This window comes from Myotis brandtii, unplaced genomic scaffold, assembly GCF_000412655.1.
Source record: "Myotis brandtii unplaced genomic scaffold, ASM41265v1 scaffold133, whole genome shotgun sequence".
Classification (NCBI taxonomy): domain Eukaryota; kingdom Metazoa; phylum Chordata; class Mammalia; order Chiroptera; family Vespertilionidae; genus Myotis; species Myotis brandtii.
Genome location: NW_005354718.1, coordinates 1994961 through 2021898, shown reverse-complemented (window position 1 = coordinate 2021898; position 26938 = coordinate 1994961). Strand labels below are relative to the sequence as shown.

The following is a 26938-nucleotide window of genomic DNA, read 5'->3' as shown; positions in this document are numbered from 1 at the left end:
GATCATCTCTTACCCCCACACCTTCCCTGCCTTCCCTCTGAGGTTTGACGGTCTGTTCAATGGTTCTATGTCTCTGTATCTTTTTTGTTGTTGTTCATCAGTTTATGTTGTTCATTATATTCTACAAATGAGTGAGATCATGTGATATTTATCTTTATCCGGCTGGCTTACTTCACTTAGCATAATGCTCTCCAGGTCTATCTGTGCTGTTGCAAATGATAAGAGTGCTTTCTTTTTTATAACAGCATAGTATTCCATTGTGTAGATGTACCTCAGTTTTCTAATCCACTCATCTGCTGATGGGCACTTAGGCTATTTCCAATCTTAGCTATTGTAAATTGTGCTGCTGTGAACATTATTTCATGACTAATGATAGGTGTGACCTACAATTTGAATAACACCAATCTAAATGAATTTCCAGTTGTATTTCTCATTATAGTCATGAAAAAAAGATATGCCGCTTGATTTAGAGCAGCGGTCGCCAACCTTTCGGACCTCACGGACCACCAGTGGTCTTAGGACCACCAGTTGGCGACACTGATTTAGAGGGCAGTAAAGTTTGCTCATCAGTATAATGCAAACCTTTAGAAATATTCTAGAAATATTCTAGAAAATAACATTGGGTGGCAGGAATGTGAAAATGCGAGATAATCTTAAATGTTTATGTTATTTGCAAGAACTGGACTCAAACTGAGCCTCTAATTCAGGGGTCCTCAAACTTTTTAAACAGGGGGCCAGTTCACTGTCCCTCAGACCGTTGGAGGGCCGAACTATAGTTTTAAAAAAAAACTATGAACAAATTCCTATGCACACTGCACATATCTTATTTTGAAGTAAAAAAGCAAAACGGGAACAAATACAATATTTGTATTTGCATGTGGCCCCGCGGGCCGTAGTTTGAGGACCCCTGTGTCTAATTGTATGTGTATATATAGATAAATCTTACAGTCAGGGCCTGCTTTCTGTAATCTGGCATGGCCTTGTTCCTAAAAGATATTCAATAAATACTTTGTTGCCTGATTGAATAACAGTGGCATCTACTGTTTTATTTGTAATTCTAGGTTTCTTTAAAGAGACATATAATATAAAGGGAAACAGAAAACTATATCTGATTGTTTCTTTGTAAGAGCTGTGTTGGCATTCATAAAAAAGTACTTTAATTCCAGTCTGTCTTCATGGGTTAATCCTAAATTCAACTTAATACATACATAGAAGTCATGACCTAGGTCTTAGTCTCAGGAGCTTGAGTCATTTTTCTGGGACTGGCTTTCTTCATTTGAAAATGAGTGCTTTGGAATTATAATTAGTAGTTAAATTACTGGAAGTTATGATTCCTGGGGAAAACACCAGGAAACACTGATTTATTTATATCCTCTATATGGACTATGAATGGTTTGACTTGTTAAAAATATGACTGTTACATATAGACAAAGGCCTCTACTTCCATGATAACATACTTTTCTGTCATATGTGCTACATGTTTATAACTTTCTTGCCTCTCAGTCAGTATTAGTGGGCGGCAAAAGTATATCTGCAAATTGGAAGGTGATAACCATGGTTTGATCTTAGCAACAGAGCACCTTTGTACAGTGTGTCAAAGAAATGTTAGATCAGGCCTGTGTAACCACCAAAACTCTTTCTAGCCTTAGATCTGCATTCAGGGATTCCTCTCTTATGCCACATGCCCTTTTTATTTTTCAATTTTTTCCTCTTAACATATCCCTCCCTCTTCTGCAGGAATGACATCTTTGTGTTCCTGCTAAGCACCCGAGCTGGAGGACTGGGTATCAATCTCACTGCTGCAGATACAGTAAGTCATGAGAGCCAATACATTGAATATGCAGGTTTTCTACTATAAATACGTTGTTCAGTTGGTATCACCCTTTGCTTTGTGTCACAAACTTTTTTCTTTGCCATTGGTGACAGTAGTTGTGCTTTGCCTGGAACTGGAACATATTAGCTTTCCTTTGGACTTTTCTATTTATTCTGTTGGAATAAATTTTTTATGCATTCATTCAACAAATACTTGATGAATGCCTACTATGTGTGTCATACTATTCTAAACACTTGGAATGTGTCAGTGAATAAACACTGGAAAAAAATCAGCCAAGTCAACCAGGAGCTCTAACTAAACAAATCAGGAAGCATTGTTTTATCACTCTTACGCATTATTTCATCATAGGAAAACATCATATTTTTGTATCCCAAACTTCAAAAGGTAGTTGGAGAGCAATGAAATTGGAATTAAAAAAATAAAATAAAAGACATTTCATCAAATGAACTATCCTTTCATACCCAATCTCCTTGTGGGGATACTTCAGCATCTGAAAGGGAGAAGAAAAGAACATTCCTTTTGAATCTCAGAAATATTCCCAGGATTCAAATATATTTAATAATTTCCGTAATCTTGAGACATAAAAATGCATAAATGGGAAATTGTTTTGTAGAAGGCATGCCTCTAAAAATGCCATCTCATGTGGCGGTTGTGGAGCCTCTATGAAATACTGAGCATCACAATTCCTACAAATAGAAGGATGCATACTGGAGGGTCATGGATAAATGAAATACAAGGGTGGAGAGGCTTGAAAGATGCACAGCAGCAGAGCTGGAACTAGATTCCACACGTCCTAGTCTCCACTCCTAGGCTGTGTCCCCCCTTTTTCCTTACTCACTACTACATAGAACTGCCTACTTTCACCCTGGCCGGTGTGTCTAGGTGGTTAGAGCGTCAGCCCATGCACGAAGGGTAGTGGGTTTGATTCCCGGTCAAGGGCGTATACCTGGGTTGCAGGTTTGATCCCCGACTCTGGTCAGAGCATGTGCAATCAATGTTCCCCGCCCCCCCCCCGTTCCCTTCTTCCCTTCCTTCCTTCCTCTCTCTAAAAATCAATCGGAAAAAATATCCTAAGATGACGATTAACAACAAAAAAAAGAATGAAAACCAGATTCTAAATATCAACCATAGGATCAGCTATACCTTCCTTGGCAACTAAACCTCTCCAACCAGTTAACCAGGTTGGGACAGGGCTCCAGGGCCTGAGGACCACGGGGGCATAGCTAGCTAGGTATATTCTGTCTTACGTGCACATCATTAGCCACAGTCATCTTAAGGAAAGGCTATCATTGGTGGTAGGTGCTGTTCTTACGGGTTTTCTGATATGGTGGCTCACTTGGTAGCATATTGGATAGCAGAAATTTGGCTTTCTCTTTGCCCCTTGCTTCTCTGTAAGCATTTTATACTGTCCCAACTTGAAGTCATACTGACAATGTGAATAAAAGATTCATCCCTTTCTCCTAGCTGATCTTTTGGACTCCAATCTCAGCCCCCAGCCTCATACCTACTCTGTTTATACCCTTCTTTACAACCATGCCACTCCCTTGCTTAAAACTCTTCAGGAATTCTCCATCATCTACAAGATAAGCTCCTTTACATGGCATACAGGCCCTTCATTTTGTGGCCTTTATCTCCCTTTCCAGCCTAAGAAACAGATTACTTCCCCTTCTAAAATTTACCTCATAGAAATGATTTACTTGTAGTTTTCCTGAACACACCATCCTGTATCACACTGTTGCATAAACTGTTCCCTCAACATAGATCACTCTTCATCCACCTGGTAAATTTTAAAACCTCATTTTTGATCAGGGGTTGTTGTGTTATATGGCCTAGTCATGCTTCTCTGGTAAGATGACATTTGAGCCAAGTTCTGAAGAAAGTAAGGAAGCAAGCCAAGCATATATCTGTCAGAAAGAAGAGCATTCCAGGCAGAGGAAATAAATGCAAAGCCCTGAGGTGAGAACATGCTCGGCATAATCAGGCAACAGCAAACAGCCCTATTTAAGTGGAACATAATGAATGAGGGAGTGGTGTGAGATGAATGTTGCAGAAGCAGGTCATGTAGGTCTTAATAGGCCATGGTAAGGATTTTGAGATGGGAAGTCACTGGAAGAATTAGAACAGACATCTAACGTGAATTGGCTTAGGTTTTAAATGTGTTCCTCTGGCTTGGGTATAGGGTAGGGGTGGGGAGAACTATAGGGAGCAAGGTAGAATTAAGTTCAGTTAAAAGTTAGACACAGATGATGGTGATGGACAAGGGTTGAAGCAGTGAAAGTGGTGAGAAATAATTGGAGTCTGCATGTATTTTGAAGGCACAGCCAATAGAGTTTGCTGCCAGATTGGATGTGGGACATGCAGGAGGTGTGATGAAGAGCTCCAATGTGTTTGATCTCAGCAGCTGGAATGAATTACTAATTAAGGGGAATATTTGGGGAGCAGATTTGATTGGGGGGACTCAAATGTTTGGTTTTGGGGGGATTAAGTTCAAGATTTTTAGCAAACACTAAATAGCAATATCACCCAGGCAATGGGGTCTCTGGAGTTCAGGAGAAAGATTGGGGCTGAAGGTGTGTTTTGGAATCATCGGGTCAGAGATGATCATTTAAGGCCATGAGGCTGGATAAGTTCATTTGATCAAAATATATTTTCCTTTGCAGCCTGCCTATTTTAGGATTGGTCTATGGTTTCTTAAGGAATAGTTCCCCTAGTTGTCCAATTGAATGGTCAAAAAAATAAGCAGGTTTGAGGGGGAGAGATCTGCATCATGCTTCCAGTGTTCACATAGTTTGCCTTGTGGGGTAAGAGCTCCTGCCAGCCACTGAGAACCAAAATAGGCCCTTAATCCATAGCTAGGGAGTAGAAATAGGAATTCCCTTTTCATCCTGGGGGCTAAAGAGGGGCTCTGAATATTCTGAGTTCTCAATTCCAAAATAATTTACATTAATTTTGAAGGGAGGGCTTGGGGATTCACTTGTAAATTAAAACCTTCTGGAATACTCAGAAAAATGAGACCACAGATTGAAATGAATTCCTAGGTTATGGTTTGTGTGAAGTCAGGTTATACTCTCTGTGTATTATTAGAGAAACAATAGGCTTAACTGCTTGCCTGGTTGGTGTTTTTCCTTTGTCCTGAGTTTATTTAGCTTTGGAAGATCCCCAGAGACATTTACGGACAAGAGCATAGTCAGCCTAAAATGCGAGAAAAAACTCAATCTCTGATGACGAGAATGCATATATAACCGTGCTTATAAACAGTGGGACTCCGGCCCACTCTGTGAGTAAAAACATGATTTTAGCTTGTGGCTAATGGCAGCTGCCCCTCACTGTCTGTGTTCTTCCTGAAGTAGGGGTCTCTTTGCCTTTGACTCTTTAGTGAGGGGTTGTTACAATCTGCACTGTTTGTTTTGTTTCTGTGTCACACGTGTAAATGCTTACGTGTAGAGAGAGAGTGAGGAGCTTTTGTCCCTTGGTTGCAATGTGAGAAGTCCTTTGTTCCTGTGAGACAACATGGGACCGCTTTCAGCCCTCCCAAGGGACTGCACTTCCACTCCTTCTCTAGGGGAGGGGGGTTCTACCCTCCAAGTGCTGGTCTTGTTTTCCATTTCAGTTCCTCTCCCCTGAAACTACTTCTCATTGACCTATAGCTAAGTGCCTCAACCTCTTCTCAACTCTCACCTCCCCCTGTCATTTCTGTCCAGCCTGGTGTTTACAGCTTCATGAAAGATACTGACTATTAATATATTTCCCCTTAGTCATTGCTGGGCCACGCTTTGTGGGTTGACTTGCTGTCATTTTTCCTAATTAAGTCCGTTGTTCTGATGCCTTCATTATTATTTGTTTTTCTCCAGAATGTCTCACTGAGTTCCATAAACCTGATTACCAAATGCAGGTGTCTTCTCTGTCCCACTGCCTTGGTCATTGTCTCCTCGATTCCCCGCCCCCACCCTGAATTCCTGTCATAACTGATTCAGTGTTCATTTTATTGTAAAATTAGATAATAAGCATACAACTAGGTTAGTTTTTTCATTCTCGTTCTTCTTTTAACTTATTAACTTATGCATATTTCATATTCTTTTCCCCTAGGCAAGTATTTTTCTAAATAGAATCTTATTTTAGTCTCTCTTCCTCCCAAATTCCTCACCTCTTTTAATCCATTTAAATGATAAATAGCCACTAAATTCTCAGGGGAGGAAGGGGTTGAAGTTAAATTGCAAACCTATCTCCTTAGGCCAGTGATGGCGAACCTTTTGAGCTCAGCGTGTCAGCATTTTGAAAAACCCTAACTTAACTCCGGTGCCGTGTCACATATAGAAATTTTTTGATATTTGCAACCATAGTAAAACAAAGACTTATATTTTTGATATTTATTTTATATATTTAAATGCCATTTAACAAAGAAAAATCAACCAAAAAAATGAGTTCGTGTGTCACCTCTGACACATGTCATAGGTTCGCTGCCTTAGGCTTTAATCTTCTTACTGTTTATGAGCTCAAAAAAGACAAGTGGAATCAGGTTTGGTTTCCCCTGAGACTTCCAGTCAAAAAATGTAAATGTTATGGAAGCACCTATGAAATGGAACATCCCATAATGAATTTAGCTGACCCAATGCCTCAGGCTTTGACACTAAAAGTACTATGTTTAGGTGTGACATAAGCCCTCATTTTCCACATATGTAGTCATTTTAGGTATAGTAGGCAAGTAATGTTCCCCACTAGTCCAATTGACAGTCTCCTTTTTATTAACTCAGCCTTCTCTTCTCCTCGAAAGTTTAAACAGATTTTCTAGAATTTTGCCTATCTTGTTGAAACTGCAGAATGCCCTGTGGTCAGGTTTGCTGTGCTCCTCTACAAGTGACAAGTGTTGTGCACTTCCAAATCCTAGTTCTGTGGATACTGGATTATCAATCAGCTTTCACAGTGATTTCTTTCTTTGGCAGGCAGTTTATAATTCTCTCCCCAAAAATTCTAACCTATACTAAAATTTGAGGAGTTATACCTGATATAGAAGCAACACAAAGGAAAAACCAATGGGGTTCTTACTAGAGGTGAAATGGGTCTGGGCTGCCTGTCACTACTTGAGCCAATTAAGCAGAGACGGCATTGAATCATATATGATTATTATTCTAATAATGCCAGCAGTATCGCAAAGTAGCAGGTCATCCACGAAGAATCTGCTCTAACACCTCCTGCTAGCTGGTTGATTATAGAGGGATAAGGAAGAGAGGCTGCATGGAAGGGGGAAGGGGGAAGGAGGGGTTGGGGTGGCTACAGGGTCTATGGTCCCTTGTGTCTCCTTCCAGGACCTTGAAGTCCAATAACAAGGTAATTAATTTTCAATGGTGTTAAAACCAGCTCCACCAGTTCTTGGGACGCTGAGAATGGTTAGCATTCCTGAGGCAAACTCCGTGAGGAGGTCAGGGTCTAGGTACAGCAACCAAATCAGATCACAGCACATCTTGTTCTTTGTCCTCAAAATGTATTTTCTTTTCTGAGGAATGGACCCATCTAGGCCCCAGGGTGTCTCTTACCTTTTTACCACTCTGTCTTTCTTCTTGCAGCACATCCTCTAGTTTCCCAAGGTCTGTAAGAAAGCCTCTTATCTATAGTTGGTAAGGTGAATAATCATTATACAACTGTGGTCCTATTCTTTTTTGTTTTGTTTTATTAATCTTCACCAGAGGATATTTTTTCCATTGATTTTTAGAGAGAGTGGAAGGGAGGGGGAGAGATAGAAAGAGAGAAAGAAACATCAGTGTTAGAGAGACACATCAATTGGTTGCCTCTTGCACACGCCCGACCCAGGGATTGCGCCTGCAGCAGAGGTACATGCCCTTGACTGGAATCGAACCCATGACCCTTCAGTCCACGGGCCGAGGACACTCTCACCCCTGAGCCAAACCGGCTAGGGTGTGGTCCTATTCTTATTGTGTGCCCTTCCTCCCTATCGTTTCCCCCTGTTAATATTATCACCTTAAATCTGTGAGATTAGTTCTATATGGGAAGTGTCTTGCTGCTGAATTGTATTATTCCTGACCTATTATAATTTCCCTTTATGGATTTTTGGCTCTGAATCCTTTCAGGGAAAAGGGACGTTGGGTCTCTTTTGTCACTGCTTTTGGTTTATGGGGTGGCGGAGTTCTGAAGTCCTCCCTGTCTGACAAAAGAAGGAGGGAGCCAAAAAGGGGAAAACAGTTTTAAGTGAAGTCGATAGATAATCCATGCTTCATTGACTGAATCATAAGTCTAAGCTGTTTTAGTCTTACTTTTTGGACACAGTGATGCTGATGGCTTCTAATGTGAGCCCTATACTGTGTGAGCAAGCAGTCATGTAAATATAGGCATATATTCTATGAAAACAGAAGCAAATAAAACACAGAGGTTAGTGCATACAGTAAATCATAAACCAGTAGAGAAGATTTTTAGATCAAGGCTTCCAGTGGAATGATACCACACAGTGACAATCTGATAGATTGTAGTTACATTTCTGGTGAGGTCTGGGACCAATGTGGCATACACAGACACAGCCTTAAAAACAAAACTTTGGTCGTAGCCGGTTTGGCTCAGTGGATAGAGCGTCGGTCTGTGGACTGAAGTATCCCGGGTTCGATTCCAGTCAAGGGCATGTACCTCGAATGCAGGCTCAATCCCCAGCCCTGTTCAGGTCACATGCAGGAGGCAACCAATTGATGTGTCTCTCTCACACTGATGTTTCTCTCTCTCTTTCTCTCCCCCTCCCTTCCACTCTCTCTAAAAATCAATGGAAAAATATCCTCTGGTGAGAATTAACAAAACAAAAACTTTGAAGACATTTAATTATACAGTGGGGCCTTGAGTTATGACTGTCCCGACTAACGAGTTTTGAGTTAACGAGCTCCTTAACGAGCTCGGTCTCGGAACGAATTAAACTCGTAAGTCAAGGCCCCACTCTACTGGAATCCAGTACCCACAATTAGACATTGTAGTTTTATTTAAAGCATAATTTTTCTCCCTAAGATTACCCTTATTTTCTTTTTTTTAATGTATTTTATTGACTTTTTACAGAGAGGAAGGGAGAGAGATAGAGAGTCAGAAACATCGATGAGAGAGAAACATCGATCAGCTGCCTCCTGCACATCTCCTACTGGGGATGTGCCCGCAACCCAGGTACATGCCCTTGACCGGAATCGAACCCGGGACCCTTCAGTCCGCAGGCCGACGCTCTATCCACTGAGCCAAACCGGTTTCGGCATATTTTCAAAGAGATTATATCAAGTCTATTTTTTTGTTTGTCCTAACTGTTTGCATAAACACGAGAGTAGCAATTGATCAAATTGATCACACAGGCGTTCTCAGATTTGCTTGGCTGGATTTCATTCATTGATAGGGAATCTTTAGATTGAGCTCTAGTGAACTGTAGGCCTTTGAGGGCAGAGAAGCCAACGCCAAGGTTTCCTGGAATACCTGTATGTTTTGGGTCGTATTCTCAAGTCCTTGAGGTCCCCAAGGTGTCTTGAGGACACCTTGCCATATTTCAGGAAAGCAACCTTCATTCCTTACCTGGAAAGAGTGTCATGAACCATGTGACCAAGCAAGGTACCAGGCTATTTCTACAAGGCTTATCGCTTCAAATTCACTCTTCATCCTCAAAGCTTGCTGGTGACATCCAGAGTCCTGGCATGTCACTTTCAGACATGACATTCCACTCAAAGTCTTGGTTAATAAAACCACACTTGGAAACTGACTTTATGTCCTGTTATGAAGAAATTAGATTCTTATTGGATTTATGCAAATAAATATGCTGCCATGAGAACAGTAATAGTCATTCATTAAGAGTTCCCAAATTCTGGAGGGGACAGGTAGGAAGAAAAATGTAAATGCCTTAATATTGCTTATGAAGGTATAATTTACCAGATTGCTTTAAGAAAAGAAACAAGTTTCCTTATGTCTGAAAAACAAAAGATTAAAAATCAACAATACTTTCAACAACAAAAATGAGTTATTTTCAGTTCATTTAGTCCCATAATCAATTTTTGTTTCTCTTGATTTTTCTTGCCAGTACTTCTATAAATCCAGATACTTTAAATATATTTTCATTTCAGAGAAGAAGGGAGAGGGAGAGAGAGATAGAAACATCAATGATGAGAGAGAATCATTGATCAGCTGCCTCCTGCACACCCCTTATGGGGATCCAGCCTGCAACCCAGGCATGTGCCCTTGACCGGAATCGAACCCAGGATGCTTCAGTCCGAAGGCCGACACTCTATCCACTCTATCCAAACCAGCTAGGGTAAATTTAGGTACTTTATAGAGTTCTAATAATTTTCATCCAGTTCGAAGGGGATGATCTGAAACTATTCTAAGTGATATGTAATTTAAAGTAAGTCATAGTCCTTTCCATGGATCTCTCAGAAGATGTAACATTTTTGAAAATGCATTATAACAAAACAGTGACTGTCTCTAAATAACAAGAAGAAATTTAAAATGACACGGTTATGGATTTGATTATAATGCAATTTACACGGAACCCTGTCCTTTCTGCAAAACACAATATTCCAGAATAACAGTTATAAATGAAAGTATATCCGAATTTATAGACTCCTGGAGATTTTTACATAATTTCTAGAACATCCACTTTAATATGCATAAATAAATAAAATATAGTTATTATTTCTTTATTTGACAAAGTTTCCCATGTACCTTAAGCATAAAATTTGCCTTCATAAGGAGAGAAAACAAATCCTTGAGGCATTCCAGGGCCTATTGGAATGACTTAAAGCCATTCTGGGTCAAGAAAAAGTTTCTTAAAATTCAAACCCTGGGAAGGTTGTCAAACATATTTGACCAAAAGATTGTATATTAATTATTATTATGAAACTATTAAATTATGTATTCAAAGTAACAACAAAAGGGTATTAAACACAAACATAGGCTAATAAAACATCAGTTCCCATGATTAAGAAGATGGCTTTTTTTTAAGTAATCAACTATGTGATTAGTATAACAATATATAACCATTTCAATACTTTACAGTTTTGCTTCCTAGGCAAATACAGGAAAAGCTGTTTTCCTTTTAACAGACTGGAAAACGACCAAACAAATTCTGTATTAGTTTACTGTAGATTCATTTATCTAATTAAGTGTATTATTCAGTTTACCTATTCAGTAGGTCCTTGGGTTACGGTGCGATGTAACGCGATTTTCGCCATAAGTCGGAACTCACCTACATAAGCACCTACGTCACTCACATGGAGCACATACACCGCAGTAATGAAGTGAGACAGTAAAAAAAATTTAAAAGGAAGATAACAATTCCTGACCTTTACTTGTGGTAAATAAATAATAAAAAACAAAGCACATATGTACATACGTCAAAATGACGGAACTTTTTTTTTTTTTTATCAATAAATGGGAGGTGGCAACATAACCACGAAACGACGTACTTCGAGTCCAACATAACCTGAGGACTTCCTGTATATTTCTTTTTTCTTCTTCCTCCATATAATTTGTTCTCAACTTGCACAGCTCCTCTGCAATTTTCCTAGTCCCTTTCAGTTTGTTTTTTTTTACTTCTTCTTAACTCATTCAGAGATAACCAACTTAAGAACCATCTATTTTCAATTCCATATTACTAAAATCATATAATTTCTTTCCAATGTAACTAGAATTTTAATTCTTAGAAACTTTGACCTTTTTGGTGACAAGTAATTAACATTCCTCATATTAATAATACATTCACGTTTTTAAGAGTTCTATTTAAATAAAATATAAGACATATTCATTTACAGATTCAAAGCCAAACATAGGCAAACATATTAATATTTCAATGTCCTGTCATTTCAAAATACTTAGATATATAATAATTTTTACTATTTAACACAGCAAAACTCCGAAGTTTTAAGTTACCCAAAACCCTTCATTTTAGCCCAGCTGGTGTGCTCAGTGGTTGACCATCCACCTATGAACCAGGAGGTCATGATTCAATTCCCATTAGACGGCATGCAGGGGTCAGCCAATTGATGAGTCTCTCTCATCATTGATGTTTCTATCTCTCCCTCTCCATTCCTCTCTCTGAAATAAATAAAAACATTTTTTAGAAACCCTTCATTTTAGTTATATCTTTTTATTATGTCTTAACTTTATGAAATTTTAAAACCAATTATTACCCAAGGTATTTTCTTGGCAAATTTTGTAACAGGGATAACATGACCTTGACAACTTTTAGGGGGCTGGAGAAAGGGGGAGGGATGGGGGGCAGAAGGAGATAACAGACCCTGCAGCTGTTTCCAAGACTGCAACAACTCCTGGGCCTCCAGCTTTAATGTGAAAGTACCTTTTTTTTTCCTTTACAGAGTGGGCTGCTGCTTTTGCAGCCTGCTTGAGGGCTCTTCTGCAGCTCCAGCCCTTCTAGGAGAAAGACTTGGGAGGTTAGAAGGTTTATTTCCATATTTTTCTTCCTGAGTAGAATCCTTGTGATGTAACAACATGGAAATCTTGCATATAAGAGATCTTATCTTATTTCAAAACAAACAAATCCTATTTCAAAAGAGAAACAACCTCTAAAGTAAATAAATGGTTATTCTCGCCCTGACCGGTTTGACTCAGTGGATAGAGCATCGGCCTGCGGACTGAAAGGTCCCATGTTCGATTCCAGTCAAGGGCATGTACCTTGGTTGCGGGCACATCCCCAGTGGGGGATGTGCAGGAGGCAGCTGATCGATGTTTCTCTCTCATCGATGTTTCTAGCTCTCTATCCCTCTCCCTTCCTCTCTGTAAAAAATCAATAAAATATATTTTTAAAAAATTAAAAAATAAAATAAAAAACAAATGGTTATTCTCAAAAGGTGGGACTGGGGCATTAGCCTGAGAATCTTATCTCACATTTACCCAGCAAGGCAGATGACCTTCTTGCTCTTTGGTCTGAGGGTCTGAAGGATCTGAGTGGTGGAAAGCCCAAACAACAGGGACAGAGGATTCCCTGTGTTCATAAAACAGCGAGGAGCGAACTAAGTCCCCAAAAGATAAGAAAGCAAGCAAAGAACATCAGAACCAAAGATACATTACAGACAGAAAAGAGCTCTTACTAGCTAAACGGTTCAGGTGGCTGATGCCTTGAGAGGGAGAGCAGGGAGGGTGTCCAAGGTTAAGAACTCTAGGCAGATGCTGGGAAGTTCCTGTAATCCTTGCTGTGGGTTCAGCCTGCCACAAGCAGCTGAGGCCCCCAGCCAAGTGGGATATGCCCCATCTTTAAACAAATTAAACAACAGAGACACAAAATAACAATCAACAGAGACACTTAGGTACAGTATTTACAGGGTACAGTATTTACAGGCATGCACAACCCACAGAGAAGAGCTTTACACTGTACTTCTTATCTATCCAGCCACAGAAACCTCAGAATGACCTGTGCTTAAAAAAAACACTGAAGCAAAGCAATGTCTCTCATCCCAGAGCCGATCAGGCTACGGGCTTGGGGACTAGGCAAGGACCAATAGAGGTCTCTTGCCACCCAGAGCTGATGAGGCTTGTCCAGACCAGAGGCAGTAAATGCCTCCCATACCATACACAGTAAATGCTTCCAGTGCCTTACGAAGAAGCTCAGACAAGAGGCAGCAAATGCTTTTCGCGTCATACAAAAATGCTGGGTTCAACTTAGGTCTTAGGTGAGATGACGAGGATTGCTGAGGCTGCGACTGGGACTCAAGACAAGAAAATTCCTGACAGCGCTGCAAATAAAAGAGTCCAGGCCTCAGCCCCAGGAACTCCTGGTCCAGGCAGCAAGTGGGATCCCCGGTATTCACCCCAAAGGAGTCCCCCTCTTGTGATGTCACCAGAAAATGAAACCTTTGTTTTTAAATGAGAAAACAAATAAATTACTTAGGAATAATGTTAAGCAATGGAAAAGGCATCATAGAGAAATAGTTTCAAGAGAGACAAATCAGTATTCCGTTTACATTTTTAGGCTCTGTCTGGTTTTGTCAGATTCCTTAGAAATTCTAGTATCAATCACCTAGTATCTGGGATTCTAGTTTGCACTGATGAATCTTGTCTGTCCTCAAGTCTAGATGGGAAGACATTTAAATAATACACATCGGCACCTATAGAAGATGGTGATTCAGTGGAAACTTGGACCAGGGTAGGCAATGCAAGGGATTGTTGATAGTGCAGGTTGATAGTGCTAGCACTTAGGTCACTCTCTCTCTAACTTAAAAATGAAGGAAATACATACGGTTTTTGTGAAAATGTAATGAGATATGTGTGCCCACTAGTGCCAGACACATTGTAAGTGCTCAACAGATTTTAGCCATTATTATTTCTAATTGAAATTCATGGGGAATAGGAAAAGGAAACATTGTCAGAGGCAGGAGAAATCAGGGAGGCCTTCCTGAACATGTGAAGCTTGAACAGAATCTTATAAAGGACCAGTAGAGAAGAGATGAAGGATTCCAGAAAAACAGCTTGAGCAAAAGTGCTACAAACAAATGTGTAATGCAAGTCAGGAAGACTGAAGAGACCTGTCTGATGAAAGTGAGGGGCGTGTTTATATTTTAGGAAAGGCTAGAAATAGCAGGGCCTGATGATTGGGGGGTGTTTGAACTTGATGTGTTTCAGCTGGCAGAGAGGGAGTAGAAACCTAGGAAGCATTGGTGAGCTGGTCTGATGGCATTAGTGAACCAGACATAGGTGGTGAGTGCCTAGACCAGGATAGGGACAGTGAAATTGTAGAAAGGGTAGGTTCGTTTCTGAAAAAGCACTGATTGGATTTGGTGACTTGATTAAATATAGAGAAGGATGCACGAGAGGTGGCCATTTTTGAACTGGCTTTCTTTCAGGATGTCCGCTGTGTTGGCTGAGGACCCAGGAGTCTGCTGGGTTTTGTGTGTGTGTGTGTGTGTGTGTGTGTGTGTGTGTGTGTGTGTGTGTGTAATATATTTTTATTGATTTCAGAGAGGAAGGGAGAGGGAGAGCAAGATAGGAACATCAATGATGAGAGAGAATCATTGATTGGCTGCCTCCTGCACACCCCCTACTGGGGATCAAGCCTACAACCCAGGCATGTGCCCCTGACCGGAATTGAACCCGGGACCCTTCAGTCCGGAGGCTGGCGCTCTATCCACTGAGCCAATCCAGCTAGGGCATCTGTTGGTTTTAGGATCACTTGTGGGTTGGGGAGGGAGTGGTACATTTTGTTGCTGTTTGTGTTTATTGTTTAGCAAACTATAAGTAGCTTCCAAGGAACCTTTAAACTTTTCTTCCCTGGAATTCAAGGGATAGGAAATGACCCTATTGATGGGAGCCTGAGAATGCCAGGAAAGCCATGTCTGTCTCTTACCAAGATAGGCCTGGTATTAGAGAGAAGGCTTCTTCATATTCCCCACATCCCAGGCCCACCGCTTACTTAGGCTGTGTAATCTTGGATAAATTCTCTAATTCCTCTGTGCCTCAGTTTCCTTATCTATAAAATGAGGTCTTAATAGTACCTCAGTCATAGTGAATATGGGATTTCAGTGTGTGACTATACACAAAGCAACTAGAACAATGACTAGTAGATAACAAGCACTAAGTGTTCACTACTAATATTATCGCCACTCCCTCTTTTTAAATAAAAATCCTGAAAAAAGTCCAGAGTCGCTCTCTTGCCCAGGACTAGATTGGTTTTATAAATGGATACCTGCTCATCTTAATGTCATATACAAAGAGATGAGTGGCTGGGTTGCTCTCAGAATTTCTGCTCCTGTGTTGAGTCCCTTAGTCTTTACTGTATTCTTGTCTGCCTGTGCAGGTGATTTTTTATGATAGCGACTGGAACCCCACTGTAGACCAGCAGGCCATGGACAGAGCCCACCGCTTGGGGCAGACAAAGCAGGTTACCGTGTACCGGCTCATCTGTAAAGGCACCATTGAAGAACGCATTCTACAGAGAGCTAAGGAGAAGAGTGAGGTAAGCATGAGGCAGAGGAGGTACTACACGGTGAAGAAAATACAAAGTCCCACCCCATTGACTAGACTAAGACTCTCTTGCCTTTTGTTGGTCTGAAGGGGCTAAATTTTTCCTGGATGGAAAATAAAATCAGGAGGGGGGAAAAAAAAGAAGAAAGAAAAAATCAGGTCCTATAACAATACTAACCTCTTATTGCCCTGGCTATTTCTCACTCCTTTTCTACCAGAATGGAGTTTATCGCCTAGATCTAGCTGTTGTTCATGTGGAGAGGACACTAGTCATGGCCCTCATGCTTGTCATACTTTCACAAGCTCTCACCCTGGTACTCTCAATCTGATCAGGTTCTGAATAGTGGCCAGATTTGTTAATTTCCAAAGAAATTGTCCTTTCTCTTTAGAAAGGAATAAATAATCTAGATGAGCCAGTCAGCGGAATGAAAAAGAAAATAGGGGCTCCAGGGGCCTCCCCGGTAGGAGAAACATGTTTCTTTCTTTTGGAGGTTTGCCGTTATGGAATAGATGCCTGGGTGTGACATTTTGATCTGCTTTGTGTAGATTCAGCGGATGGTGATTTCTGGTGGGAACTTCAAACCAGATACCTTGAAACCAAAAGAGGTGGTTAGTCTTCTTCTAGACGATGAAGAATTGGAAAAGAAACGTATGTACTCTAAACCTCTTATTAATGTTCTCTCCTCCCTACAAAAGATGTTTCTCTGGCCCCACACGTCTGAAAATGGAAGAGACCCTTGGCTGTGTGCCAAGGGTAGGCAAAGCCAAAGACTTTATTTGGGGGGAAATATTTTTATGTTAATACTAGAGGCCTGATGCATGAAATTCATGCAAGAGTAGGCCTTCCTTCCCCCAGCTGCCGGCACCAGCTTCCCTCTGGCACCGGGGCCCAGGCTTCCCTCGCAGTCCCGGCTTCGTCCTGAAGGACGTCTGGTCTAATTAGCATATTATGCTTTTATTATTATAACCAAAATAAAGATGTGTTATGGAATAGAAGGTAAAATTCCTGTAATTTTTAAGTTAATATGACTTTAAATAAATTTGCACCAGGAAGGCTATATCCTTAGACTCCTCCGCAGTAATAATTTTACTCTGTTCTGCTCAGAGAAATCTTTTTATGGAGAAGAAGTGCACTGCTGTAACATACAAACCATTCTCCCATGTATTACTAGCTTTTGAGAACAGTGGGTTTCAGACTCACCTTGAGAGCCTCTGAGAACTTACGTAGCATCACATGATGAAGCTCCTTTCTTATGTGCTTACATTTGCCACCATCTTCTGAAAACCTTTTGGGACTCAAAACCACACTTGATCTGTGCAATGCAGAGATATTGAATGACTGAAAAAAAAAGAGAAAAAAGAGCAAAAGCAAAGAAAGGCCCATCATAATTAAACTGAATCATAGTTTGAGCCAAAAACTGTTAAGAATCCAAGAACTGCCCTTGCCAGTTTGGCTCAGTGGATAGAGAGTTGGCCTGTGGACTGAAGGGTCCCGGGTTGGATTCCAGTCAAAGGCATATGCCCAGGTTGCGGGCTTGATCCCTAGTTGGGGGCGTGCAGGAAGCAGCTAATCAATGATTCTCACTCTTCATTGATGTTTCCATCTATCTCTCTTTCCCTCTCCCTTCCTCTCTGAAATCATTAAAAATTAAATAAATGAATGAATGAATGAATCCAAAAACTCTTTTCCTTCTTAAAGTTAGAAAACCACCGGTTAGCTGACTTGGACAGATAGAAGTCATACTTTGGAATATAAATATCAAAGGATGTGGTCACTTTATTTTTTTTTTTTAAGATTTTTTAAATTGATTTTTAGAGAGGAAGGGAGAGAGAGAAACATCGATCTGAAAGCACAACATTGGCTGCCTCCTGCATGCCCCCCTCCCAGGGTTCAAGCCTGCAACCCGGGCATGTGCCCTGACTTGGAATTGAACCAGTTACCCCTCAGTGCACAGATGATGCCCAACCAACTGAGCCAGACCAGCCAAGGCAGGATACGGTCACTTTATTTATTTATTTTTTTAAAAAAATATATTTTATTGATTTTTTTACAGAGAGAAAGGGAGAGGGATAGAGAGTTATAAACATCAATGAGAGAGAAACATCGATCAGCTGCCTCCTGCACACCCCACACTGGGGATGTGCCCGCAACCAAGGTACATACCCCTGATCAGAATCGAACCCGGGACCCTTCAGTCCGCAGGCCGATGCTCTATCCACTGAGCCAAACCGGCTAGGGCAGGATACGGTCACTTTAATTTCAAAATGAGAATTATGATTGCCCCAGATACTTCATATGATTTTTATTTTCTTAATAGTACGATTGCGGCAAGAAGAGAAACGGCAGCAGGAAGAAACCAACCGAGTCAAAGAGCGCAAGCGCAAGCGGGAAAAGTATGCAGAGAAGGTATCTCAAGTTTGGGGTGGCTGACAAGGACCGGTGGGGTGCGAGGCAGTACCTATAGAAAAGGCTTCGGAGTACGTGCCTTGCCATCTTGGTTACTGGTTGGTTATACAGCTCCAGCTGTGTGTTCTATTCTTACTGATATTAAGAGGTCATTAGATCCAATCCTTCTACCATGATGCTGCTAGTGTACCATTCATTCAGTGTCCTTTACCACTGGAAAAATAAACCTCTGCCCAGCTTAGTCTGTACCGTTTGTCTCCCTTATTTCAGGAGTTAGCCCATTAGTTTTGACTCATTTATTATATGTTCCAAGGACTGTTGGTTTGGAACTACTTTACTACCTTCTAGTAAGGTATTTTTTTGGTGGGTTTGGCTTACCTTTGGGTTGTACTGCCCTTCTCATCTTCATCTTCCCCAGCCCTGGTTTGCCCCACTCTTGAACAAGTTAGCCACCTGAGCTTCAGGCATCTCGGTAGCTTTGGGCCCTCAAGTCTGACAATTGCATATGCTCCATTTCCTTGGACTTTTTGGTTTATCTGAAGCATATTGATTGGCCACATGTTAAAATTGGTTGTTTTAAGTGGAGGTCAGCTTCTTCCCTTTACCCACACTTGTATTGGACCTCGTGTCCCTCAGGGCCATACAGCCTTGATAGTCAGCAGCGTAAGAGCCTGTGTATATTATATCATCTTCCAGTAGATACACTAGCTCTTTCTATTGGAAAGCCCACACCCTAGATTGTACCTCTGCTAAGCAGCACTGTTTTTAGCCTGAAGGATGCCCCCATTACAGTTTGTACCCACTATGGTTACAAACCTGAGAAGTCCCAGAAATGAAGGATCATATTCCTGCTTAGCCTGGGCTGCCATCTCTACCCAGTTCCTCAGATTCTCTTGTATGACTCCATCCTCAAATCTCTAACCCATTACTTAGTGCTATTTAGAATTAAAATATTGTTGACATTCAGAAACAATATCAAAGGAGGGAAGATTGTTTTCTCATACAGGACATTGTAGGGTTTACTGGGTTTGCATCAGATGCCATCCTTACTCTGAGCATAGAAGTTTCAGATAAAGACCCAGTGACAATATGACCTACACAAAGATATACCTTTTTGTTGTTGTTAATCCTCACCCTTGGATATTTTTCTATTGATCAATAGAGAGAGTGGAAGGGAGAGGGTAAGACAGAGAGAGAAACATCGATGTGAGAGAGACACATGGATTGGTTGCCTCCCGCACATGTCTCAACCAGGGCCGGGGATCGAGTATGTGCCTTTGATCCAAATCCTCTATCCACTGAGCCAAACCAGCCAAGGATATACCATATTAACCCTAATACAGGTGCAGAAACAAAAGCAGTTAGGTGGATGTGAGTCCCAGAATTTTCCAAGCACATTGTGTGATTGATTCCAGGTCCCTAATCTAGACCTGCTAAGTGTAGCTTAGTCACTCACCTCTTAAGCTTTTACATATAAAGTGAGGAAATATGACCAAAAAATAACAAAAAAAATTATTCCTTGTGTATGATAAGAACCTTCATTCTCTTTATGCATATTTAAAATGAAGGCAGAGTAAAAACAGATGTGCAGGAAATATGCTAATGGCATTAGCCCTCCATCTTGTAAGACGGCATCAGTGCAACCCCCGGTGAGTGCTGCAGCTCGGACACACGCCAGAGCTGGCTGTGCACTTTGCCCCGTGAGGATTAAGCTGGGTGCAGCTTTCAGTGTGACTAGCCTACCTTTCAACTCTGTATTATTGTGGTAGAATATACATGAACTCTTTTTTTTTTTTAATATATTGATTTTTTTTAGAGAGAGGAAGGGAGAGGGATAGAGAGTTAGAAACATCGATGAGAGAGAAACATCGATCAGCTGCCTCCTGCACACCTCCTACCGGGGATGTGCCCACAACCAAGGTACATGCCCTTGACCGGAATCGAACCTGGGACCCTTCAGTCTACAGGCCGATGCTCTATCAGCTGAGCCAAACCAGTTAGGGCTACATGAACTCTTTTTTTAAAAGAATGTATTTTTATTGATTTCAGAGATGAATGGAGAGAGATAGAAACATCAGTGATGAGAGAGAATCATCTGTCGGCTGCCTCTTTCTTACCCACACTGGGGATCGAGCCCACAACCCAGGCATGTGCCCTGACTGGGAATCGAACCATGACCATCTGGTTCATAGGTTGACACTCAATCACTGAGCACACTGGCCGGGTTACATGAACTCTTATTAAGCCATCCCTTTCCTGCTTCCATAAGAGTGTTTTTTTTAAAAAAAATACATTAATTGCAAAAAATAAAACCTAGTTTACAAAGTCAAATTTATTCCCTGACTCCACTTTTCTTTTGGTGTATATCCTCATGCTTTGTCCATATGTCTTGTTTTGTGTGTCCCCAGAAAAAAAAAGAAGATGAATTGGATGGGAAAAGGAGAAAGGAGGGTATGAACTTGGTGATCCCATTTGTTCCCTCAGCTGATAACTCCAACCTCTCTGCTGATGGGGACGATTCCTTCATTAGCGTGGACTCAGCTATGCCCAGCCCTTTCAGTGAGGTGAGTCTCCTTTTAGGTGCCTTCATCACAGCAGGGGGACTGTCCTGACCTTGTAGTGGTTGCTTCTCCTGAAGTATTCCTGCCTTTTAGAAGGAGGTTGCACATAAAATCCATAAGAAAAAGAGCAAATGAGGACAGGCTGGCTTCTCTGGAATTAAAGCAGGGACCTAACCCTCAGGAGAAGCCAGGCAGGAGGGGTAAATAGTGGCAAGACTTGAGAAGCACGCCCTCACATAGGTACCAAGGCACAGGGAGGTGTAGTGATCTCAACCCTTCCTCCTCTAGATCTCCATCAGCAGTGAGCTGCACACTGGCTCCATTCCGCCTGACGAGAGCAGTAGTGACATGCTGGTCATTGTGGATGACCCAGCCTCTTCAGCCCCGCAGTCTCGAGCCACCAACTCTCCCGCTTCCATCACAGGCTCTGTCTCGGACACCGTGAACGGTGAGTGGTGCTGCTGTCCCATACAACTTGGATCTGGGCCACTGCCTCAAGGAAAGTGTTGGTTTAGTTGTGGGATGAGGTCCTGATTCCTTCTAGGATAATGGCTTTCTCTACTTCCTTTAAAGAGGAGTAGAATGGAGTAAAAGGAATTTGTAGGGTCGTCCTTTCATTAGCCTGTCAAGTGAAGGGAAAAGAGAAGGTTAGGGAAAGCAAAATAAGAATTTCATAAAGATTTCACACTTCCTTGTTTCCTAGTCATCCCAGTCTTTCATATTTCACCCTTATTTCTGCTAGTTCAGTTAGCTTTGCTGGGCCTTTCCTCACTTTGTTCTACGGGGCCCAGGCTTCTGTGTCTCCAGAAGCTCTAGGGCTAAGCTTGGGAGTACAAGTTGACTCTCCAAGGCAGGTGCATTGGAGTGTGCAAGTGGGTCTCAGGTAGCCAGTCCCTGGGGTCCACTTAGTCATGATCTCATTAAAGAAGAGGGTCGGGAGTAATGGAACCGCTCTTGAGGAGTCGGCCTGCTAGCTGCTTAGAATTCTTACTAACCCGGTGTGACTTGGAGGCCCAGCCATTAAATGAGGACATAGACTTCCCTTGAAGTCCTGAAACGAACACCCTTAGAGCCAGCCCTCCCTGTCAGGGAAGATTCTGTTAATATATGAAGAGATTGACATTTTTCCTCTTGGCCCATTGGTTTCCACAGGAATTTCCATCCAGGAAATGCCAACCGCAGGACGTGGTCACTCAGCCCGAAGCCGAGGCCGCCCCAAAGGTTCGGGAAGCACAGCCAAAGGAGCAGCGAAAGGCCGGAGCAGGAAATCCACCGCGGGCAGTGCGGCGGCCATGGCGGGGGCCAAAGCCGGGGCTGCGGCAGCGTCCGCGGCCGCCTTCGCTGCATACGGGTACAACGTGTCTAAAGGTACCGAGGCCTGGAAGCTAGGAGGGCCCCCTCAGGGCAGGGACAGTCTGCTGAGCATTCGACCAGGAGCAGGCAGGACACCCCAGTCCAGGAAGCTCCTTCCCAAAGCCCATATCGGGCTCTGCTTCTGCGTTGAGCATTCCTGACTCTCCCTTGTCCTGTGACTAGTACAGGGCCGCCTTGGAGGTGGAAGTAGCTGTGAAAAGAGAGCTGAATTTCTGGACTGTCTACTTTAAACAGTCAGAATTGTTTCTGCTTTGAGAACAGATGTTTTTCCCAAGCCCCATATGCAGGCTAGCGTAGTTAACATTTACCCAGCAATGTGGTCCATCACTTTAGGTATTAAGCACTTGCTGTGTGCATAGGATATAACACATGGACCCTGCTCTTGGGTATATAATAGAAATAGGAAGGGAAAGCTGTACATGGAATATGTTTAACAGCAGTACAAGGCAGTATGTGTACACTGAATGAAAAGAGAGAGGCCTTAATTGTGGTTGTAGATCAAAAGGAGGAACCACGGAACTGATGACCAAGTAGCCAGACTATAATTCAGAAAGGAGAAGGGTGAGGAAGGATTTGGACTGGCGACAAAGTTGGCAATGACCAAGGCGGGCATATTGGGGGTTACCGAGCAGGTCAGTCAGGCTGCTTTGAAAAACAGCAGTGGGAGTCAAGGTTGGCAAGACTGGAGGGGGCAAGAGCTTACCAAGGATTTAACAATGGGCTCTGGAAATTTTGAGAAAGGAGGTGGCTGTTGTGACCATGACAAGTGGGGGAGCAGCTGTAGCAATGGAATGTAGGACATCCGAGTTGGTAGGAGGGGAGCTCTTGTTTACAGACCTCTCTCCCCATTTAAAACATGGTCTCAGTATTTGGCTCATAGGATTTTTGTAGCAAGTAAGGGCTTTATTGAGTAGAGTACTGAGTAAGTGCTAGTTCACCTCCCCTTCCTCCTCCTGTAGGGATGCCAGCTTTCATTTATTTGTTCATTGAACAAATGTAAAGATAATAGCCTGGGCCAGTGTTTCTTAACCCTCACGACGTCTTTGGAAAACAACAATCTTGCCAGCAGTCAAGGCTGCTGTGGCAGAGTCTCACTCATCAGACTTTCTCCTGGAGCCCTGACCTGAAGAGGGCAGGAGGGACGAAAGAGTCAGCAAGGGCTAGAGTGTCACAGAAAAATCAATAGTGCTTGCCTTGGCCAGGTAGCTCAGTTGGTTAGAGCAGCGGTCACCAACCTTTCGGACCTCACGGACCACCAGTGGTCTGCGGACCATTGGTTGGCGATCACTGGGTTAGAGCATCTTCCTGATGTGCCAACGTTGTGGGTTTGATCCCCAGTCAGGGCACACACAAGAATCAACCATTGGCTCTGGCCAGGGAGCTCAGTTGGTTGGGGTGTTGTCCCGTACACCAAAAGGTGGCAGGTTTGATTCCCTGTCAGGGCACGTACCCAGGTTGCGGGTTCGATCCCTGGTCACAGTGTGTGCGGGAGGCAGTTGATCAATGTTTCTCTTTCTCTCTCCCTTCCTTTTTAAAAATCAACTGATAAATGCATAAGTGGAACAAATTCTCCCTTTCTTCCTCTCTCTCTCTCTTAAAAAAAAAAAAATACATTAGTGCCTAGAAAGTTACAGCTCATCCCTCACCCTTGGCTTTCCCACATGGTGTAATGTGTGCTCTGTCCTTGAGCACCAAGATGTTACCTTACTCCCTGCTGACGAGGTCATGTAGGCAGGGCTGGGTAGGTGTCATATTTCTATTTAAAAAGTACATCCCTCTTACTGAAAAACAAAACAGTTGACAGGAAGAGCAAGCAAATGTGCTAAGAAGAGATTGGCAGGAGGGGTTGCCCACGACCTCTCCTCCAGTAACCAAGGTCATGCCTGAGGCAGCTCAGACAGAACTGGCGCTCACGTTCTTGTCTCCTTCTCCGTCTCCACAGGAATCTCTGCCAGCAGTCCTCTGCAGACATCTATGGTTCGGCCTGCTGGCCTTGCTGACTTTGGACCTTCAAGCGCCTCTTCTCCCTTGAGTTCCCCTTTGAGCAAAGGAAATAATGTTCCTGGGACACCCAAGAGCCTCCACTTGACCAGCAGCCTAGCCCCAGACTCCCTGGTCCGGAAGCAGGGCAAAGGCACCAACCCGTCTGGAGGACGGTAACCACCTAGGCCTCCAGCTTCCTTCAGCCAAACCACGTGCTAGAGGTCTAGCCTGCAAATGGTCTTTGGATGGCTTGCCCGGTGCAGCATCTTACATCCCAGGTCAGAGGGCAGAGGTGACCAGTTGCAGCAGGTGAAGGACGGCAGGTGGTTAGTTGAGCACTTTTATCACCTGTGGCTCAAGAAGTGTGCTCTGGGGTTGCCTATAGGAAAAAGGCCAAGGACGGGGATCAGCCCCACAGCATCTCAGATGAACGTCTTAAACCTCATACGGGGAAGGGCCTGACGGAGCCCCTGCAGGTGCTCAGGCACACTGTCTCCGTTCCCATTCCGCTCTTCAGCTCTGGTCCTGTCCCTTGCAAAGGCTTCACAAGTGTGGTGAAGAGCCTTCTGTGGTGGAAACTTCTTTTAGAGCTGGGATTTCCTATCGGACTAGGAAGGGAGGAAATCATGTATCTGGCATGCCCAGTCTTTGGGTAACTGCCCAGGTCTCTACACCCCATTTGTCAGAGTGTCTCCGTTGGAGAGCAGTGAGTGCAAAAGGCAGTAGTGGCTTGTGAGGGTGACAGAAGCTAGAGGAAGCAGGCCTGGAGGCAGTTGTTTTCCTAGCATTTCCTCCCCATCCTGCATGGTTCACACCAGGGAACCTTCAGGTCCCACCAGCAACAGTAGCAGCAGCTCCCACCTTGGGACTCCCAGAAGCCAGTAAAGAGACCAGGAGCCACCTCAGTCAGCAAGACAGCCTCACGCCCTCTTACAGGCTCCCCTTGCCCTTCCTGAATGCACAGTCTCCCCGCCCTTGCCCTTCAGCCCCCTGCTTGGCTGTATGCACTGTCTGTATTGCACTGAGAAAGGAAGGGACAGCAGGAGTGAGGAGGAGAGGATGGAGAGGGGGCGAGCTCAGCACCCACCCTCCCAGCCCCGCCCCACAGCCTGAGCTTGCTTCCCTCCAAGAGAGGCTAAGGAAGGTGTCTGCATGGGAGGTGTTTCTGCCTGCCCGGCCTGATGTTCCTGGTGGAGCAGGTGCTTCCAGGCGAGCCAGCCTCTAATTTGCACACATGAAAATCGCGGAATTGAATTTAGATAGATTAATTTTTAAAACTTTTTTTGGAGTAGGGGTGGTAGGGGAATCATTTAATTTAAATCATTAAGATTTCCCTGCCTAAACCCAGACTCCTATGTACAGATGCTATTTAGAGGGAATCAGAAAAATGCCAAGCCTTTTTTCTCTTTGAATGTGCTGTCTATTTTTATAACTGAACTTGTACATATGTATAAAGAGAGACACATCTTTCTTTTACTAACTGGAGAAAAAAATCTTAAATAAAATGGAGTGAGATAATTTTATGTAAATTGGAGTGTCTGTGGTCTTTGCAGCTGCCTCTCCTTAGGGGTATTTGGGTTTTTGGTGGGGGTGTATGACAGGATAAAAGGGAGACAGCCCCAACCTCATTCCTATGGTAAGAAGGGACAGGTGATCAGTGGGACAGGGATGTTTCTGTGACGTTTCTTCTGTGGTATCCTTGATGGGATTTACGAGTTTGCCTCGCGTGCCGAGGCCAAAGCCCTTGGGATGTGGTCTGGTTACGACTAGGACCTAGACTCCAGGGCTTACCAGTAGGTGTGGGCAGCTTGGCTAGTCCCCCATCAGGCAGTTACATCGTGGTAACTCTGACGGGTTCTTTCTCCTAACCACAGCAACAGAACATCCTGCAGTGTGCAGTGCAGGGTGGGCAAAAGTAGGCTTATAGTTGTTTGTATGAAAAATAGTACAAAAACAAGTAATAATACAAGAGTAAACTCTGTTTTGTGTACTCACAACTGTAATCCTAATTTTGCCTACCCTATATATAAAAGCTCCATCTAATAGCAACTTCCTGGTCCCAGTTTCTAAAACTGTGATATGGCCTGGCCAGTATGGCTCAGTGGTTGAGCATTGACCTATAAACCGGGAGGTCACGGTTGATTCCCCGTCAGGGCACATGCCCGGGTTGTGGGGTCAATCCCCAATAGGGGGCGAGCAGGACACAGCTGATCAATGATTCATCATTGATGTTTCTATCTCTCCCTCTCCCCCTCTCTGAAATAAGTAAGAACATATTTTTTTTTTAAAAACAACAAACAGAAATATGTATACAAATACATGTGTATAAGCCCCAGAAAGTAGCCCATTTGAAGTCTCAGTACACACTGGATCCATTAAGCCAGCAGAGATACCGTAAGTCCTCTAACATCCTCGATAGGTTCTTGGAAACTGAAACTTTAAGCAAAATGAGTATAAGAAAACCGATTTACCATATGTTAAGTGATATAAACAAGAATTAAGTTCCTGTAGCATATTTGTGGTCACAAAACATCACCCAAATTCTAAATAAAGTCCCAAAATATTTCTAATATTAAACATTGGCATAAATATGAGCTATACATAAATTTAATAAAGATTAATAAAAACAAGATAATTATTTTCCAAACTGCTTATTCCAGTTCAGGGTCTTTAGTGCTGGAGCCTGTTCCGGCAGCTCAGAGCGCAAGGAAGACCCAACCCTGGACAGGATGCCCGTCACAGGGCACACTCAGCCCCCCACTCACTCAGTCCGGGACAACTTAGACCCACCAGTTCACCGACACGCACGTCTTTGGGATGTGGAGGAAACCAGAGTACCCCGAGAAGCCC

The 26938-nt window shown here is 42.9% G+C and overlaps 1 protein-coding gene across 3 annotated transcripts in view; it reads left to right on the top strand.

Moving 5' to 3' along the window:
- Positions 1 to 25617, top strand: part of INO80 (INO80 complex subunit) — a 121453-nt gene extending 95836 nt beyond the window's left edge. For all 3 annotated transcript variants that reach the window (XM_014534798.1, XM_014534797.1, XM_005860256.2), the window contains 8 exons: positions 1738 to 1810; positions 15597 to 15755; positions 16310 to 16412; positions 18082 to 18170; positions 20579 to 20734; positions 21020 to 21179; positions 21884 to 22099; positions 24048 to 25617. In XM_014534798.1, the coding sequence (XP_014390284.1) occupies positions 1738 to 1810; positions 15597 to 15755; positions 16310 to 16412; positions 18082 to 18170; positions 20579 to 20734; positions 21020 to 21179; positions 21884 to 22099; positions 24048 to 24265 (1174 nt within the window). In that variant the 3' untranslated portion in view covers positions 24266 to 25617. The remainder of the gene's footprint in view (positions 1 to 1737; positions 1811 to 15596; positions 15756 to 16309; positions 16413 to 18081; positions 18171 to 20578; positions 20735 to 21019; positions 21180 to 21883; positions 22100 to 24047) is intronic.
- Positions 25618 to 26938: the final 1321 nt, after the last annotated feature.